The sequence below is a fragment of the Aedes aegypti genome, chromosome 2 (assembly GCF_002204515.2).
Source record: "Aedes aegypti strain LVP_AGWG chromosome 2, AaegL5.0 Primary Assembly, whole genome shotgun sequence".
NCBI classification, from domain to species: Eukaryota; Metazoa; Arthropoda; class Insecta; order Diptera; family Culicidae; genus Aedes; species Aedes aegypti.
The window spans coordinates 281,416,640-281,436,993 of NC_035108.1; the positions used below are offsets into that span (position 1 = coordinate 281,416,640).

Here is a 20,354-nt window from a genome sequence, read left to right on the forward strand (position 1 = left end):
TGCGGGGTCTGCTTTGAGCATCTCGGCTGATATGCGATCGACCCCAGGGGCTTTGTTGGATTTCATACTTTGGATGACTGTTTCTATCTCATGCAGTGATGGAGCTTCGGTGTTAACGCGACTAATACGCCGAACCCTAGGCGGATCATGCTGAGGTGTTGGTGGCCGGGTTGACACTTGGAAAAGTTGTTCGAAGTGCTCAAACCAGCGTTTTAGCTGGTCAGTGGGGTCGGTTAACAGTTGTCCAGTCGTGTCTTTCACGGGCATCGTCGTATTCATCTTTGCCCCGCTAAGGCGTCGTGAGATATCGTAGAGAAGACGAATGTCGCCGGTTGCTGCGGCTTTCTCACCTTCGTCAGCAAGGGAGTCCGCCCACGCTCGTTTGTCCCGCCTACATGAGCGCTTAACTTCCCTTTCTAGAGCCGAGTATCGTTGACGGGAAAGTGCCTTGGCTCCTCTGGTTTTCGCCCGCTCTATCGCGGCTTTGGCTTCTCTCCGCTCCTCTATCTTCCTCCAGGTTTCATCGGTAATCCACTGTTTTCTCTGAGTGCGTAGCTCACCCAGATTATTTTCGCTGGTAGTGATGAAGGCATTCTTGATGGCGGTCCATTGCTCTTCTACGCTGCCACCTTCCGAAATATTAGCAGCAAGAGTCTCCAGTTCTTCGACGAAGGACCTTTTCACTGTGGCATCTTCCAGTCGGCGTGTGTTAAATCGACGTCCGACTCTTTCCTCCTGTCGACGAATCCGCGCAATGCGCAGACGCACCTCGCCGATGAGGAGGTGATGGTCGGATGCGATGTCAGCGCTACGTTTATTCCGCACATCAAGAAGGCTCCGTTTCCACTTTCGGCTGATACAGATGTGGTCAATTTGATTTTCGGTAAAGCCGTCACGGGAGACCCACGTGACCTTGTGAACCGGACGATGGGGGAAGAGCGATCCCCCGATCACCATGTCGTTATTGCCACAAAACTCTGCCAACAGTTCTCCGTTTTCGCTCATTTCTCCGAGACCATGGCGTCCCATGACAGGCTCATAGCTCGAGTTGTCGGATCCGATCTTCGCATTGAAGTCGCCCATGTAGATCTTGATATCACCCTTCGGAATCTTATCCACGACAGCATTGAGTTGACTGTAAAAGTTCTCTTTGTCCTGCAATTCGGCAGCATCGGTTGGCGCATAACATTGGACTATGGTAAGGTTTCGGACCCGTGTTCTAAATCTGGCGACGATTATTCTCTCATTTATAGGCTCCCACTTCATAAGCGCGGCGTAAGCTTGGGCGCTGAGCAAAAAGCCAACCCCACGGTGCCGAGGAGCGTGTTCACCTCGCAGGCCAGAATATAGCAGAATCTGTCCCGATGGTATTCTGTGTTCTCCAAAGTTTGGCCAACGGACTTCGCTCAGTCCTAGGATCTCCAGCTTCATGCGACACGCCTCGTTGGCGAGTTGTGCCAGTTTACCCTGCTGGGCTAGGGTTAGTACGTTCCATGTTCCAATTCGTGTCCGTTGTTTCGCGCTAAAAGTCGTTGCCGTTAAATCAGTTCGTAATCTTTCTCTATCGGTTTCTTGAACATTTTTTGATGTTTCGGGGACAGTAGGTTGTTAGCCTAAGGTTCCCTATCCGCCGTGATGGGGCTGCCATCTTAGGTGTAGCTTCCGGGGAAGAGCATTTCTTATTCAGCCGCTGGATGCCAGACAGACGCTGTTTGAGCCGCACCTCCTTGGTGAACAGACGCTCGGTGGACGTACCTCCTCAATCTAGCTGAAGTCAGAAGGACTACAGGACCCAGGCTGCACTACCAGCTAAGCACGCAACTCTTAGCTGGCGGTCATTTGTCATCCGTCGACCCGTGGAAGCATGAGGTAGGAACTTGTGAGGACTCCGTCGACTCACCATTTTGCAGCCCTAAGTGTAATATTGAATACTTCAAAAACTTCGACCGAATATATTTTTCATATTGCTTCACATGCTTCATAAAAGTGCTGAACCATAAGCTTTCAGATAGTGCATAACATTAGGGAAATATTGCATTCCTAAAATATGAATTTTGTACTTTGTTTCATCATCACATTTTTCAAATTTTTGACTGCATAAAAGTCAAAGAAATTTAAATTTTAGTTCAATTTCAATCATGGATCCAAATAATACAATACATTAAGTATATTTTAATATGATAAAAAAAATATAAAAATCTCAAAATCATTTTTGATAGTTTCTGCCGCCCCTTTATATGGAGTCCGATCATTGTGCAATGGTCAAAAACGTTCGAGTAAAAAGATTGAAAACTAGAAAGAAATGAGAAATTTGATAAATTGGAACTAAAAAATTGATGCTAATAATGCCGAAGACAGTAACATGAAAGAACTGTATCAATTTCAATGTGAAAGAGTGAAAAGATGCAATTTTCTATATGAGATTTAAGGATTGCAAGGAATATATGAGAGGTTGGGTTTTCTAACTTTTGAAATTTAAACCGCCCTATCCATGTATTTATTTAAACTATTTAAAATAAATATGTTAGTTTTTTTTACAAGTCCTGTACAGATGGGGGTTCTCATTTTGCATAAGGAAGTTTCGCATACGGACGTTTACAGGGTGTCTACTACCTGAAAAAACCTGGAAAACCTGGAATTATCAGGGAATTTTATTCAACCTGGAAAAAACCTGGAATTCTCAAGGAATTTTGATCACAATCAGGGAAATTATTTTGAGGCAGTTATTCTTGCTTCAGACACTATTTTCAGAGCTGCTAGAAAACTCTTCAATCGAACAAAATTCGGTTGCGCCGCTATCAAAACGCTATTTGAGCTGTTCAGTGATTATGCTTTCGAGTATGAAATTTTATCGACTTAACAAATCATGATTGACGTTTTCAATATATGTATTTATATATAATCAGTAAAGGATTAACATTTAACATTAACATTTTTTAGGGCCGGTAGCACGTTTCTTTTCGGAGCATGGTCGTTATTTCTATGTAAATTTCTAAAAAGACTTTATTTTTGATTAAAGGTCTCTGAAGTCTCTATTTTAAGCAAAATGGTCTCTAAAGTTTTTCCTTATCTTGCTTGCAGATAATTATGATGCACAATATTTCTCATATTTCTCAACCTTCAGGAATTATCCTAGTGGTTTCTCCAGGGATTCCATCTAAAACAACTAATCAATAACTAACACGGTGTTCTCTCCAGAATTCTAGCAATTCTTTTAGTATTTTTTTACAGGATGCTTGAAGGAATTCCTACAGAATTTTCTTCAGGAAATCCTTGAGCACTTCAACGTTATTACTTTGAACAATTTCCCAAAGTCTATCCTAGGACTTCCTTCAGATATTAACTAATTATCCAACCGAATTCTCCAGTCGTTACTCCAAGAGATCTTGCAAAGATCATCACAGATTTTTTTTTTTCAAGAAAACCCTCAAAGGTTTGTTTTAGAATTTTTGGTAAAATTTGTCCGAAGATTTTTTTTTCTCAACAAACCCGACAAGAATTTTTACGCTATTTCATTTAAGGTTATTCCAAAGAATTGCTCCAAAAATTCCTCGAGGGGTTTTTCGAGTGGATCTATTAAGAACGTTTCAAAAAATTCCTTAAGTTCTACCTGTGTTTCATCATTGAGTTTTCCTTGATTTTTTTCCTAGGAATTTCTCCAGTATTTCATCCAAAGATTACTGGAGTTCTTCCAAACATTTTTCAATAAATTACTCAAAAATCCCCATGGAATATTTGAAAGTTCATTTAAGGTTCCACACCAGTTGACACTACAGCAATTTCTTCAAGAAATCCTCCGATCATTCCTACACTTGTTTCTAGGGATATCGTCATATATATTTCCAGGAGCTCCTTCACAAAATCCTGCGGGATATTATCAAGAGAATCAAGACTATCACTTATTTTATTAGAAATTATAAAGTGAATTGAATGTACTTGAATTCACCACATCGAAGGATTTTATAAAAAATATTCTTTACTAGTTAAGTTCCAACAAAACACAAAAGTAGGTGATACACTAAAAAAACACTTTTCTTCATATTTGGAACAGCTTGTTCGAGAACAAGCACCGACATAAGAGCGAGCAACAATTCTATTACTCACACCATAACTGCATATTTGTAACATTCGACAAAAGTAGGCATTGAGTAAATTGAATACAAAGTGTGCATTTTATAGCAGTATGGAAAGAAACTAAAATTTAAAAAAAATAACCAGGAACTCAAAAGTGCTTATTTGAGGCTGATATTTTGTACAACTCATATCGCATACTAGGTGAATAGTCAGAAAATAATTCTGATAGGAATTTCATTGCTATTACATTACGAGACTCATTTATAATCTCAATGTGACTGTTATGCGGTTATAATTACCAATGTGACAAAATAACTTGGTATTTTATTCGAATTTTCTAGAACTAGAAATCTCACAGATTTCAGTAAGTTGATCGAAAGTATTTATCGGTATTAACTCGAATTCGACAAAAATGTCGAATGTGACTGTGGTGACGCAGCACAGTTGCAATCATAAATTTCGTCTCAACTTTTCGGCTCACTGTTGTTATTATTATGGACTTACATACATTGCGTATGTAAAAAACACCGCAGAAATAGATATAAATACAGCAAAATATATATCATAACTTTTAAGGAAATTCATTTTGTGTATCATGTAATAATTCTGTCATTTTTCAACCGATATTATAGTTTATATCTGATTTTTACGTAAATAATAGTGCGTGCATGATTGGTATGGGTTTTCACATAATTTTCGCATTTTAAGGTTCTTTTCTAATGAACCTAAACTTTTGCATGATACACCATACTGAGGGGTGAACCCAAACTTTTGCACGATGACTTGAATGACTGTATCATTGATTTTTTATAGTTCTAAGATTTTTCCGGCAAAGCTTTGCATATGCTCCTCAAAGATTATAAGATTACCGTTCTAATGCCGTACAGTAAAACGGGGTAACTTCGATAGTTTTTAGAAGAAAACTTGAATGTTTATGCATGCTGTTTCAAAGAATTATAATTTATATTTTTAAAACAAGTACTGGCATCCTAGCTATCGATTGCAGTTGAGGAATTCCTGTTAGAAAAAAAAACTTTTTAATTGATTGTTGGGTTAATCTGATGTGTATAGAATCATATTTATGTTACTATTGCGTTGTTGTTCTATTTGATTCAGTTTATCTTAAAGTTCGTCGAAAATCAATGGAGCGCTGGAGCTACCGTGGGAGAGAGAGTGTTAATTTAGAACTCTTGAACATTTTCGAATAAAATTCGAAATGAAACAATTTATGATTTATCTTAATTATCGTAAACGTTATACAGGTCGGACGCGATTAACCGAGGGCTGTATAATCCTTGTTTCTATTATATGGGAATATACATTATCAAATAGGTTGCAGCTGACTTTTGTAACAACTATTAACACGATTCAATCAATACATACATCAATTTAAAGAATTTGACTTTTTTGCAGGTCAGAACTATATGATTACTTCCGAAAACATCGTTAAACTTAGGTTTTAAGCTGTCTTAGGTATTCAATAACGCGTACTTAAAAAAACTTTCAAGAAGAAGCATACTGATGCTTTGGAAAGTTCTGTTCAGTTCACGATGATGAACAAGAAGCTCTTGCCAACGAAATAAAATAGCAGAGCTCTTGCCAACGAAATAAAATAGCAGAGCTCTTGCCAACGAAATAAAATACTCCATCATTGGCAAATAAAATGTATTTGCATAAAATTTATACTTTGGTATTGTTAGCACATTTTTATTGGAATATTGGATATTGGAATAGCTTAAGCATGCGTAAAAATGTCAAAGTGTATAAATTGCTATTCAATCAAAAAATCTTTAAAATTTGTCATTATTTTGATTTAGCCATAAAAAATTAGGGTATTTATTTAATCTGGAATTATTTTGTGAAACCTAGATAAACCTGGAATTATCAGGGAATTAAATTTCGGTTAACGAGTAGACATCCTGGTTTAGCATAAAGCAGTTTCATGCTAGAATAGATAGCGTTTTAAAAAGGCATATTTCCATTTCTTTATGCCAAAGTCCATTATGCCTAACGTCCGTATGCGAAACCTCTTTATGCGGAATGTCCCACCCCAAGATCAATGTTACCCCGCTGATCAATGATAGCAAACGAAGGGCGTGGCAAGATGAGCCCTGGTGTGGGACAAAATTCAGATTCTCGCTCCAGTCCACTTCTTGGATTGCATTTAGGTCCCATACCAACTGTGTAAAATTTTAGTTCTATTAGTGAAACCGTGAAATTATATTTTAGCGCCAGCCGTCGGCAGCATCATTTTTCCCCTCAACAAAATATTAAAATCGCCATAATTTATTGGATTTTCGACATTTTTGCACCATTTTTTTTCGCAAGTTAAGTTTAAGTATAAGCATAGATGATCGTACAATTCGTAGTTGCTACTTCGTGATTGAATAGATCAATCGAAATGGCACAGAAGACCAATGAACAGGGCATGGGATTAGGTTAACCATTTTCATTATACACAATTCGAGAGCTCAGACTATAATGTAGTCAACTCTGCTTTTTGAAAATCTGTGTCGATCATGATCATTGGTTACCTGGCTTTGGAGATATTCCGGTATTGCTTAGGGGACCAATCTGTTGCCATAACCCACGGATACAGAAATATCTTGGATTATAGAATTTTATTCAAGTTTGGCTATTTGTTTTTCGAAAAGAAAACTTTGATGATAGTCTGTTGTGAAAAAATGAAGCAAATCGGAGCAACCATTTTTGGGCTCATTCAATTATTTCATAACGCTGGAAATGATAATTTTTAACACCCACCCACCCCTTCGTGACGCTTTTTGTATGAATATTCTACAAATTTTGTATGAGCCGTAACATGATGAGGACACCCACCCACCCCCTTCAGCGTTCAGCGTAATGAAATTTGTGAATAAGCCCTTTTGAGTAATGAGCATTTCTGTTTCTGGTACCACTCTGGTCGTATAAAGATCTTGAAACAAAATAGTGGTCGAAAACATTTTATTCGGGAAATGTCGATCGGTGTAACATCGAAATATTTTTGAGTTGAGAAAGTTTTTTGATAACTTGTGACAAATAGTACAGAAATATCGAAAAGTTATAGAGGTCTATAAGCAAACTGCCACGAATATTAACGCACGATCAATCTTACACAAATCGATTTCCTCATAATGAAAACTTATCGATGTTTGTTTGACGTCATTTGCGCTTTTGGTCATCGTCAGTTTAACAAGGAAGTGAATGCTCGGCAGCAGTTTTGTTTATGTTTGCTTTCTCACAGCAAACAAAAGTAATGTTGTGACAGTTCCCACAGCAAACAAAGAAAATTTTGTCAACATTGCACTACTACGCAGGCAATTGGATTGGTCTATAGTGATTTGAATATGTTTGTGTGGTAAAAACGCAAACTTCTATAATTCTATTTATTTATTTATTCTATAAATATATTTATTTCTTTATTGTTGTTATTTCCATCGGACATCGAGGTCTTAAGGTGAAGATGAATCGAAGCCAAAGTTCAAATTTTCAAGAGCACGGATCTGGAGAACTAAACATCCGTTTGAGCTGAAAACCTAATCGATTGGTCACCACCAGCTAGTGACCAATCGATTAAGTTTTCAGCTTAAACGGATGTTCGGTTCTCCAGATCCGTGGTTTTGAAAATTTGAACTTTGGCTTCGATTTATCTTCACCTTAATGAAGAAATCTTAAAGTTAAAGTTAAAGAGTTAAAATCAAACAGCTCGTAACCTTCTACTAAACATCTACTAATAGAATCAACCAGATCATTTGCTCCGTAATTAGTATTCCTAGATTCAACCTGAATAACTTGTCTGGACCGTAAAACACGCTCTATACATATCACAAGTGAAGGTTCAGTAGCTGTATTCTAAGCCTCAATGAACTATAGGCATGTTCAACGTAAATACCTGGGTGGTAATTTTGCACAACTCTGGGAAGGATTTCAGCAAAATGGATTATCTGAAATAGTAGAAAGATCGCGAAACCTTGCGCAGAATTCTCACAGAATCATTGATATGAGTTTCCCATTAATTAATTTTCAACGAACTTGAGTCAAACTGAATCAGATAAATACAGTGGGTAATGCAAAAGTTACATATGATTCTATACATATTTGATCAACCCGTCTCCATAAGGTACCGTTGGGCAAGTGGCTAATGGAATTCTCATAGTTGAGATTCTTCAAATTTGAGACACTTTAAATTGAAACAAATGAGGTCGTGTATATTTTTTAGCTTGACTCCCATCAAATGTAAGCAGTATGCTGAAATTGATTTTTATGTATAATTAAAGAAAAAAAAATACAATTTTTTTTTTTGAAAAGTTTATTGTTTTGAACAATCAATTCAAAAACTAACAGTTATATTCACGATATCTTTTACCTTCAACATTTATTAAGGCGTCCCAATGAATAATAACATAAGTAACATGTAAACAAAGAAAAAAAATTATTCTTGTTAGGGTGCCGGTACCAATGGTTGTAATGTACCAGTAGATTGGAATATGGAATAAAACGTACAATTTTCGATAAAAACGAACTACGCTATTTTTGGTGGATAGATCGCTTCTAGTTTAGTCGATTACAAATTTCAGCTTTTTATTTGATCAAAAAGTCATATAAACAATTAAGTTTACGCAAAAAGTTTGCTCCCTTGCACCAATAGTTGCCGTCGTGTTCGAATAGTGGATCAATGACCGAAGTAGTTTTTTAAATAAATATATAAAAATAAAGAAATGTCCCAGAGATGATCTTTATGCTTCATTCGAAGGATTTTAGTTGCTGCTCCGAGGGAGAAATATTAAATCTATGTAAAAATCAACTATTTTGTTTAAAATTCCTTGTTTCATTCCCGATCGTCCACTACTGGAGCACTAGCGCAACTACTGGAACACGTGTACCAATAGTGGCTCAGTAGATTTTATGCTCAAAACATAATTTTATAACTCTTTATATATTTTCCCCATATAGTAGAGGTTGAAATCTATCTGTTGACGCCAAAAGATCTCTGTCAAGACTTTTCGTTATTATGTTATGATTTTTTATAGCTCAGGTAGTCCACTAATGGCACCCGCACCCTACTTGAATTATAACTGCAACATTTCCAATGTTAGTTTTCACATCATGGGACAGCAATTGCATTTCTGCTCTATAGAATTTCCACCGCTTGTCTTTTAAAAAAAAAGTCAGATATGAAGTCGGATAACATCCAGTCTTCGTTGTTTGAGCTGTTTGCCTCGCTTACCACAGTCGGAGTGTTTTGTCTGAAAAAAAAAAACGTTTTATTTTGTGTATATTATTTGTTTAATGTTATGTAGTGTATTGCATTCGGAAACGCTAATTTCACTGCACAAGAAAACATCTTCCTGAGTCTACGAACGTGCATTTATTGCCGATTTATTTCATTGCGGGAACGAAATTATATTCATCACCATCGTTTCGACTCTACTTGCATCCAACACAGTTGTTATTCCTGATTGCTACATGACGCCATCAATACGTATAGGGGAATTAGGGGCATAATGGACACGTTAAGCAAATGTTCGTTTTAAGACCATAAAATAGCAATGTTTTTAATTTACCCTCGGCTAGTTTTCAAGTTTGATGTTAGTACGACGTGCTACATTCATTCATGATGATAAAAATCATATCATATGTCAGAAAAGCGAGATAGAAAATTGGGTCGAAAACAAGGCTGGTAAAAAGGTATCGGGGCGAAATGAACACTTGCATGAAATTCAGAGATTCCAATATATTTAATGACTGTCAATCGTTCCGATATGTAAAAGGGCTCTCACTCAATCATAATAGCTAAAAAGAACCTTTCTGGGTATGTTACTTTGCTCAAAAATTAGATTCTTCCACGGCCTCGCTTATGTGCAAATTTGAAACTGAGAAAAACTTTAAGTCAAATTTTGAAGGACAATTGAAGCAAAACATAATCTTTTATACCGTTAAATATTTCAAATGCATTACAGATTTCATGCAGTGTATGAACTTTTGATGAAGTATGCATATTCTCAGATATTGAGGGGGTGTCCATTTCGCCCCGTATGTTCATTATGCCCCTAATCCCCCTACTTCTCGTCGATAACAGTTGGTGACGTAATGGATAGCTGCAATGCATGCAAAGCCGAAATCCGTCCAGAAGATATCGTTGTTTCTTGTGACATGTTATGTGAAAGTCGGCACTGTTTTCATGCTAAGTGTGTGGGTCTAACGTACGACGAAGGTTGTGCGTGCTTACATCGCAACATTTTTTGGATGTGTGACTCCTGCAGGAACTTCATCGAAACCGGTCGATTCCGAACTTCGGTAAAGGATAAGGAAAATGTCGAATATGCGACGAGAAATGAGCTCAACTCTTTGAAATCCGAGGTGGAACGAAATAGTAAAATAATGTCCCAAACTGAAAAGAACTGCGAGACTGTAATTGATACATCCGCTTCATCTAGTCAACGACATCATAACTACATCGCTAAACATTCTACTCCTGTTACTTCAAGTTTGATGCATGAAAACGACCTGGCTGCCAATATTATGAACGATTCAATAGATCTGTACGTATCGAACATTGCAACCGACGTGACCGAAAATGAACTGAAGATGATGGTATGTGAGTCCATTGGAGCGGAAAATGTGTTGCATGTAAAATGTTTGGTAGCTTCGTGGATGAACGTCTCAACACTGAACTATGTATCTTTCAAAGTTTCCGTCGATGCACGATTCCGTGATGCTGCCCTGAGGAGGTCTAGTTGGCCAAACGGAGTAAGATGCCGTGAGTTTCATGAACACGCAAACGTTGTATGGCGACCAAATCGAACAACATAATTCTATTTTGATTTATCTAAACCGTTCTTTTAAATTTGCATCGCTTTATATGTAACTTTGCTGATATGTAATGTATTTTAGTTAAGAATTATATCATACTACTAGCAATCTGTACGACTTAGTCGAAGATGAAGTATAAATAAATAAATAAATAAAACTCTTCGGGAGAAATCAAACGGAATCCTTTAATAAAGTATTTATTTTTTTTTATGTGGATAGAACTATACCCCATTTTTATGTTTTGTTCTAGCTTTACATAGGCATTCCACGAAATTTACGTGCGTTCTTTTATATTTGAACTTTTCATATTTTAATCTCTTCTTTTACTTTAAGAGATAGAGAGGTGCAATGTTCAGCAAAAACACTACAAAGTTGTTAAACATCTTAAAACGCGTGTTTTTGCTGAACATTGTTTCTCTCTATCTCTTAAAGTAAAATAATTATCAGTCGAATTCGTTTTAATAAGGCTTGTTTGTTTGATAGTAAAACCCCATGCAAAGACGCTTATAGACAAAAGTTTTTATCAACTGCCGAAAGGGGAGATATGGTACTTTTATGATTTGTAAGAGTTGTCTGCGCCATTTTGCGCCGAAGCCAGTTATAGAGGCCTAAACTACCCCTTGAAAAAAGAGTAATTCATGAATAACTTTGTTACTTCAAAAGATAGGGCGATGATATGTTCAGCAAAAAACACGGTTTTTTTTTATGACAAACAACTTTGTAGAAAACACAAAAAATGTTAAAAATCTTGGAAAAATATTATGATAAAAAATATGATTTTTAGGGGTCATTCACATACAACGGCATATATCTCAAAAAGTATAAGAGATAGAAAAATTGTGTCTTCGACAAAATTGTTTCAAATTGCCAATTCTACAACTTTGCCGAAGACACCATATGTCTATCTAAATGTTTTGAAAAAATAGTTTTTCTATCTCACTGCTAGATGGATTGATCACAAAACTTTTTTCGTCAAAAGTTGCGCTTTAATATACCAAGAAACTTCTCCGAACAAACTATATCGCTAAAATCAACGGTTTGGGCGCTATTCAAAAAGCGCATGAAAACGAGAAAATAAAACACAGTGCGTTGATGGAAAGTTCCAATATAATAGAACGCAAATCTCGTGGAATGTCTATGTAAAGCTAGTTCAGAACATTAAAATGAGGTATAGGTCTATCCACACAAACAATATTATAAAAACTGCATTGAAGGATTCCGTTCCAAGAAATGATTTCTTCCAAAGAGTTATCCGGCATCATATCCGACTTTCTTAACAAATAACGAGTGGTAGAAATTCTACAGAGTTGAATTGCAATATCAGTCCCATGATGTAAAAACTAACATTGAAAATCTTGTAGTCATAATGTTGTCGAATCATTTGTAGGGCAAGTGTATTGCCGTTATACGCATAATTGTCCCATGTTACTTTTTGTCATTTTTTAGTTTTTGCTATCAAAAAGTCTATTTTAACCTATATTATTGGAAAACAAGTTAAAAAAATTTACTTTGTTCGAACACTCTATGAAAAACATACCAAGTCAATTTGTCCCACTGTTGAATTTCTACGCATAACTGTCTCGCTACTGAATTTCTACGCATATCTGTCCCACTATGTATTTTCCAAAAACTGTTGCAAATAAAATACTAAATTCAAAGGATTCATTGAGCTGTGTCAAATTGTTTTATATCATCTGTTTTCTTTGGCTTTACATCCCATGTGGAACACTGCCTGTTTCACAGAATAGTGTTCTAAGACAGGTGTTGTACAGGGGATAGACTAAATAATTGAGCGAAATTTTTCCTAAATTCAAATGCTTGAAACTTTTTGAAAAATGAATGAAATTAGATGCATCCAGATGCAAACGACGGATTATTTTTTCTATTTTCAACAACTTGCTTGACCGTGTATATTTGTTTGATGTTTCTGGTTTTCTGAGCTCTTGTGTTAATCACATTTTTTCCTGTTGCTTTTATTTTTGTGCGGTATTAAGTTGTATTCATGTTAACGATTTTTTTTAGAAACTACAACAAATTAAAAATTGAATGCCACATTATGGTTCGTTTGATTGGTAAATACTGGGCATGGCGTACCATTGGTACTTCGCATACCTGAAAGAATAAAATAGACCCCTTCGTGTGGTCCTTAACTTTCTGCTTTATCCCTAACTCCTCGTGGTAATGGCCGGGGTTCGAATACTCTAAGAGATGATCGGGTAACACTGCGGAACACGTTTTTGTCACCAGCACCAAAATACCGCTATTCACTTAATTAAGGGTTGCTGAAATCATTGCCGTTTTCAGAAACATCATAGCACGTCTAGTTTTTAAGATATTGACTGATGAAAATGCGAAAATTGACTATTTCAGCCAACTTGCATGCAAGTTTTCCAGCTTGTACCGCAATTTATTTGCTTAATTTGCCACAGAATTCAAAATTTATATGTATAACAATACTTATCATCAAAGTTTATCATACCTTCGATGCGGAAAAGTTATTTTTGATGGTTTAGAAAATTATTGTATTTCGCCATATAAGAGAAACGAAGAATTTTCTATGGAGACTGCAAGCATGTTGAAAACATCGGTTATATCGAAATTTAGTCATGTAATTTGAATCAAATTATATCTGAAATGAAAGTTTAAGTTCTATTTTGCATATTTGGTGGATTAGATTACAAAAAAGTTAGATAAATTGTACTTTAAATTTCATGTAAACATCAATAAAACCGGTGTTTTATACAACTTTGGTGACCTGTAGCTAAAAATTGTGACGTGCTGGATCATTTCTGAGAATGGCATCAGATTCAGCAACCCCAAATCTACTCGAGACACATATTTTGATCCTTGAGACACGCAAAAATGTCATTTTTGTTACGCTGTGTAATCAACCCAGATGAGAACTTTGGTCGTGTGCTGATAGGGAACCCCCACCCCCCACGGTTTGCTTCGACACCTTGAGTGTCTGTTCCCCATGTCAGGGGCGGCTGATAATCGTACGAGTGCCAGAGAAGAACTCTAAGCTAAACTGTACACATGGCCCTCCAAACATTAGGGGGAATGATTCTCTGGAAAACTAGAAGGTTTTTGTCAGGCCCTGCAAGCCAGCCGTAAAAATACATTAGCACAGGAACATTTATAATTGGAGGCTATGAACCACTCAAAGGGGTCTATTTTATTCCTTCAGGTACACAAGGTACGCCATGGCCAACATTTCCCAACCTGTATAAAAAACATTGATTCACATACCAATATATGGCTCCACTTTGCTACATGCCACACGAGCCTTCGTTTGGACCCTCATCATAGGCTTAACAATACACATCTTTCATTTTCGATATAAAACTCTCGTCAAAGCTACCATCATCAAGAGCAACGTGATTGGTCAAAATCGGTCTGCTACAATTAGTGGGACTCTTATGCGTAGAGATTCCCCCAAAACGCGGTATTTCTAGGCATAACCGTCCCACTTTGAATTTCACAGCAAAATTCAAATTCTTTCGCTAAAACCAATTCTTGACTATAAAGAACACCCATTGCCTCATATTATTATGAAGAAATTATTCAAATTTGCCGTAACCTTCACCAATACGGAGCATAAATGTGCGAAAATCTTTAATTGCGTTTTTCTCGGTTTCATATTTTGGAACATGGGACATTTATGCGTATAACGGCAGTGTAGGGATTCATTTTGCAATTTTTTTTCTTGGTTGGTTTGACTTTATTAACGAGATTTTTAGCCCTGGGCTAGTTCATCTCGGGACCAACGGCTTTACTTCCCTTCCGAAGGAAGTCGTCACTATAACTTTTTACGTCATAAGTGACTATGTCGGGGATGGGATTCGATCCCAGGTCCTCGGCGTGAGAGGCGAGTGTTCTAACCACTACACCAGGTCCGTCCCCCCAATTTTTTTTTTCTTCAGTTTCACATAAAAATCAATTTCAGTTTCAATTTTTTGCTTTTGTTTGGTGGGAGTCAAGCTACAAAATATGGTACACGACCTCATTTATTCCAATTTAAAATCTTTAGAATTTGAAGAATCTAAACTATACGATTTCCATTACCCACTTGCCCCACGATACCTTAAAGACATAGTTATGAATATATTATCTTGTGCATGTTATTATTGTCAATGTAGTTTCAAAAAAGTTCATGCCAAAATAATTAAAGTGTACATGGCATTAAGTTGCTCAGATATATTTGTGCTACATATAATTTCGAAATGCGAGTGTAATAGCCTCAGAAATAAACAACTGCCCGTCGGACGGTGTGATATTGAAAAAAATGACAAAGGAATCCCATAAACACCTTCCACAAATTAAGAACGAGAAATATGTTTTACATTACATTGAATATAATACCACCTACCATCAGCGTATCCTCACTCCCGAATATTTTATCACAGATTTGGCATTGGAACGAGAACTCCGGAAAGCCTATTGGAAATGTGCCGACGGGAGATGTTTGCCTCGACACTAATCCATATCCTATCATGTCGGCGTTGTCTATCCCAAAGAACGAATGCATATCACTATTGTGGTGGGCACCACTGGCACACAAATTCCCACCAGAACTGTTAACCGTTGCACTAAAAATACTGTTTTGGTTTTCATCACTTTTTTCGGTTTGGTACAAGCTGCTGAGGACCGTCGGAACTGCGACACTTGGTTGGGGCAGATGCTGCCGCTGATTATGATGATGATGGGTCGCCATCGATGCTGCCGCAGCATAAGCATTGAAAAACCCGACCGGATAGGGATAATTGATAGATAATCTGTTTCGTTCAATTACACTGCTATTAGCATACGTGCTTAGCATCACTTTTCTCTCGACTTCCGTTTTTATCAGCGGTATCAAAGGGCTCGTGGAGGAAGGCGCAATCGACGCCACCGTAGATGCTGCCGTTACTGCAGTCGCTGCCGAAGGTTTCGCGCCGGCAATGATCTTTGGGTCAAACATTAACGGTCCCCGGGAGCACCAGGGATTGGCTAGAACACGGTTCAGGGGACGTTGATTGGATGATTGGGATGACGACGAAGACGAGGCCGGCGATGGCGATAACACCACGGTGGCATTTTTGAGGTCATCTCGTTCGTACTTGATACAGGTCTTCACTGTAAGATCCACTTTTTGTTCTAACTCAAGTGTCTTGGAGGTCGCAGTGGCATTGTTTCGCAGTAAGATATTTTCTATGCTAAAGTTGGTGTGCTTTTTGGGAAGAAAGTTCAAATCACTCATTTTGATATCACTAAATCCCATAGTTCAATCACTCCAAATTTTCCCTAATTTATCACCGTTTTTCCTTGCGCGCGTAATTTCAAACGCCAGCATCCAAAAAGATCACGCGTATCCGGTAGCCGTTGGAGAGCGCGCGCTTGAGCAACCATTAACGTCTGTTTACTTAGATAAACTGTTTGATTACGATTGAGTCAACCATCAGAGAAGTCTCGTCCGCCGTGGTTGACGAGATCGCGACACTCTCCGAGGAGGCTCAGGTATCTCTCACGAGGATGCTGCAGCACCAAGCACCAGTCAGTCAGTGGACAGTGCTGATGGGAGATGAGTGACAGATACAAAAAGATTAACTCCGAATAATTTGTATTCCCGCTTTTCTTCACACATGCTTCTTGAGTCGAAGACGGTTGCTGGATGCTGCTTCGGAAGTTTTCTCGGCTTCTCCATACTTTATGGTCGTTGTTCTTCTACGCTCTGTGATATTAATGCATCTGATAGGAATAGTGGGATGAAATGGTTTAATGTTGATAATTTTGTCCTTTCATATTGTGATCTGGACGTAATTTAGAAAGTACGTAATGATTGTTGAAATTAACCATAAACATATATTTTTCTTCCACTCCATTATTTCGTGCATATTGACATGTGAGCGAAATAAGCGACGAACCCGAAGTCTTTTATTATTTCCTATTTCCTCATATGAATCATGCATCCGTCATTTGTGGTATCATTGGCATAGCATATTTAAGCCAGGGAGTCTACTACCTGGAAAAAACTGGAAAACCTGGAATCATCAGAAATTTTATTGAACCTGGAAAAACCTGGAATTCTCAGGGAATCCCGACCACCATTAGGGAAATTATTTTGAATTAGTAATGGACGACAGTGTCAATTTTGTGACACACAATCTTTTCAATGATACAAATTTTCGACTGCGCTGCTCGCAATACGCTAATTGTGCTTTCCAGTTTTAACAGTACTTAAGATTCCCCAGCTAATAAAAAAAGCAAGCTCAGTTATAAGTTTGATTGTCGTTCCATGAAAACAAAACTTTTACGATGAGGAACAAAATTAGAAGAGGCACAACAAATAATTCATTTTACCTAGATATAATCTGAAAAAAAAAAAATTAAACGCTTTCCTGACAAAATTTCTGGGTACGCCACTGTTGTTCATAAATTTTATTCCCATTTTAGGGAAAAGGCTATTTTTTGTTTCTTAACCCCTCTACTAGCAGCATACTTTTTCCGCACCAAAATATTTAAAACGTCATATTTTTTTTTATTTTTACATATTTTTGCTTAATTTTTTTTTGCCACTTATCAAAAAACTTAAAAATCTGTGTTAATTAAATGTTCAATGGTCATTTGGTTCAGAAGATATTCCGAAATTCCTTGGGGTACCAGTGCGTGGCCATAATCAACGTTAATATCGTAGGCTACAGAATTTTTCTCATGTTGGGTTACCGTAAGGACGCCATTCAACGCTCATGCTCCATTCACCGCTCATTGAATTAATTTGAAAAATCTGACCAAATTTTCACAATAAAAGTTATCAGCATGTATTAGTACACCAAAATGGATTGTATCAGAGTGAAATTTATATGATTTTATATTATAGATAATTTATAAAACATAATTTTAGGCTGTTTAAGGCGGTAAACATGAGTTTAACAATAATTTTATTATGGCAGATTGAAAAATGCTTCTAAGCTGCCACGGTTCAATATGTTATTTTACTATAGTACAAAGAATACAACCAGCGAATGAAAGTACCGTGATCCGGGGTATCATTGATCAGCGGGGCAACATTGATCGGAATGACTCATCTCGTAAAAAGTTCGTATCATCAATTATTGATGAAACATTACCGAATCACGAATGGTGCTTCTCTTTCTTATATTCAAAAGCTAATGTATGTGACGATTTTTGCGAAAATTGCGTTTACATTATGCGTAAATTTGTCATCTTTTCGAAACAATGATTTCAATGGGTAAGGATGACCCTATCAAAGTGTAGTGACCGTTATTTGCTAAGTGCGTTTTTTCTCGTTTTCCTATTTAAATTATAAATTCTTTTCACAACTGTTACCAACAGAATAAGATACATTTTTTACACAAAGCGAAGCACGTTTATTCCGCACAAAACTAATCAACAAACTGATTCAATTTTCACCTTCATTGTTCAGCCTACTATGACCTCCTAAACATCTAACAACATCACCCATTTGAAATCATCATTCGCTTGGCACAGTTGCTTGTTCGTCTATTTTTCCTATCCTTTTCTCATAATCCCTACACAAAGATTCATGTCTCACATAAGTTCTGCAAACGATATGAGCAAGTAAAATGCGGTTCTTACTAAAAATGGCATCGCCGAAAACAATTCCGTTATCAAAACATTCATAAGTATGCTCAATTTGGCAACATTAACGAATTATTGTAAAGAATTTAGAATTCCCTTAGGAAATTGCCTACCTTTAGGCGTATTCCGTGGTTCGAGGTGTTTCTAATTTTGCAATAACTCAAAGAGTAAATGACTTGTAAGAGTTTGGCCTTCATATTCGGCTTCAGGGGCCATGATTTAAGTAAGTAACGATATTTTCAATATTACCGAACGTTGTTTCCATAGGTGACCAATGTTACCCCATATCAGCTAAATCAAAAAATCACTTAAAACATTTTTTTAAACATGCTTAAACCTTTCAAAAAACAAAATGCAGTATATAGTCACGAGCTATGAGTGGCAGTACTTGTTTTAAAAATATAAAATTTGCAACATTAGCATTTTTAATCGAAATATTTAAGAAATATTCAAAAAAAATGATCAATGTTACCCCGGATTACGGTAAATTGATTCCAACTACTGCTGTATATAGGACCTTATATTTCGGATGAGCGGTGAATGGCGCCCTAGACCTGTATCATTGGCATACATGTCATTCGGTACAATTATACATTTCTCACATTTAAACTTTTTTCCTACAAAAACAAATGTTGAATCTTGCGTCTAGTGCGAAAAGTTGTGAAAAATATCAAACAGCCGATTTTTGATAGAATTTTACATGTTGAAATACTGTTAAATGAGCGGTGAATGGCGTCCTTACGGTACTTGCATTTCAAAACATTAGTTTGGTGAGAGTACGTTGTGAAAAAATGAAGAAAATTGGTGCAATCTATTTTAGTAATGAGGATTTAGGTATTTGGTACCACTCTGGTCGTATACAAAACTTGAAAACTTCAAAAGACACACCTAATTTTGTAAATTAATTTTGCATGGAGATAACATAGTTTTTCAACCGATCTTTATGATTTTTAGAGAGAAACTTGCCATTGTTTAGCCCATACTTTTTTGACAAATTGGGTTGTTTAGTGAAGAAAAAAACAGTTTTTTGTAACTTGATCGAAAGAGCACATATAACACGGTTTTATTGTGCTTCAATATCTTAATTTGATTATTTAAATGATTAGGAAAGATTTCAATCCGTGACGTTTCAATTTACTTAATGACAGCTCGTCACATCGTCACGTCGACAGCGAAGTAAAATTTGCCGAGGGGTTATTCAAAAGTGATTTCCATACTAATTTCAAACGTGTTTTAAAAATAGTTCCAGGTCACAAAAATTGTGAAACTTTGGATTTTAGTTTAATTTTTAACGTAGATTCATAATAAGTAAGAAATTTGATACCCCTAAACAAGCCAATTGCCCAAAAATAAAATGGCGACCAAAGGTGTTTTATATTGGGAAGCTTGGGGCACCAAGCTGAGGGGTGCGGTGTTGAACATTCAATTTGATCACTACATTTTCCACCATTGCTACCCGGTGTTGTTTGCTTGTCTCGTAGGAAATCATTGTTCAGGTACACACTTAACTACACTTACTTTACACAAATTTGCTGCAGTTTGATGTTGACAATAAGTTCAATAAATCGATTGTATCGGATGGATTTTAACCAAATATTAGTTAGAAATATATTCTATAAAAGATACAAAATATACGCATACATAAGACCAAGAATAACGTTTATTCATCAATTGGAAGTTTTTTTGTGTTACCTAAAACGTATAACTTATTTTAGCGTGACGAAGTAACGACGGCACAGTCAAAGGCATACTCGGATCATTTTTATGAAAATTTAAGCTTGACAGCAGCCTGGCTGCTTGTTGATATCCAGTTCGCACCCCTTAGGCCCCAAAGAATTTCGGAATATCTTCAAAACAAAGTAACCAAT

At 36.8% G+C, this 20,354-nt stretch overlaps 1 protein-coding gene across 1 annotated transcript in view; it reads right to left on the reverse strand.

Annotated features, from left to right (window-relative positions):
* LOC5565768 (zinc finger protein 250) overlaps positions 1 to 16,777 on the reverse strand; it is a 28,979-nt gene extending 12,202 nt beyond the window's left edge. Inside the window, exon 1 of the mRNA XM_001650075.2 lies at positions 15,257 to 16,777. Coding sequence (XP_001650125.2) covers positions 15,257 to 16,147 — 891 coding nt within the window. The 5' untranslated portion in view covers positions 16,148 to 16,777. The remainder of the gene's footprint in view (positions 1 to 15,256) is intronic.
* Between the last annotated feature and the right edge of the window lie 3,577 nt (positions 16,778 to 20,354).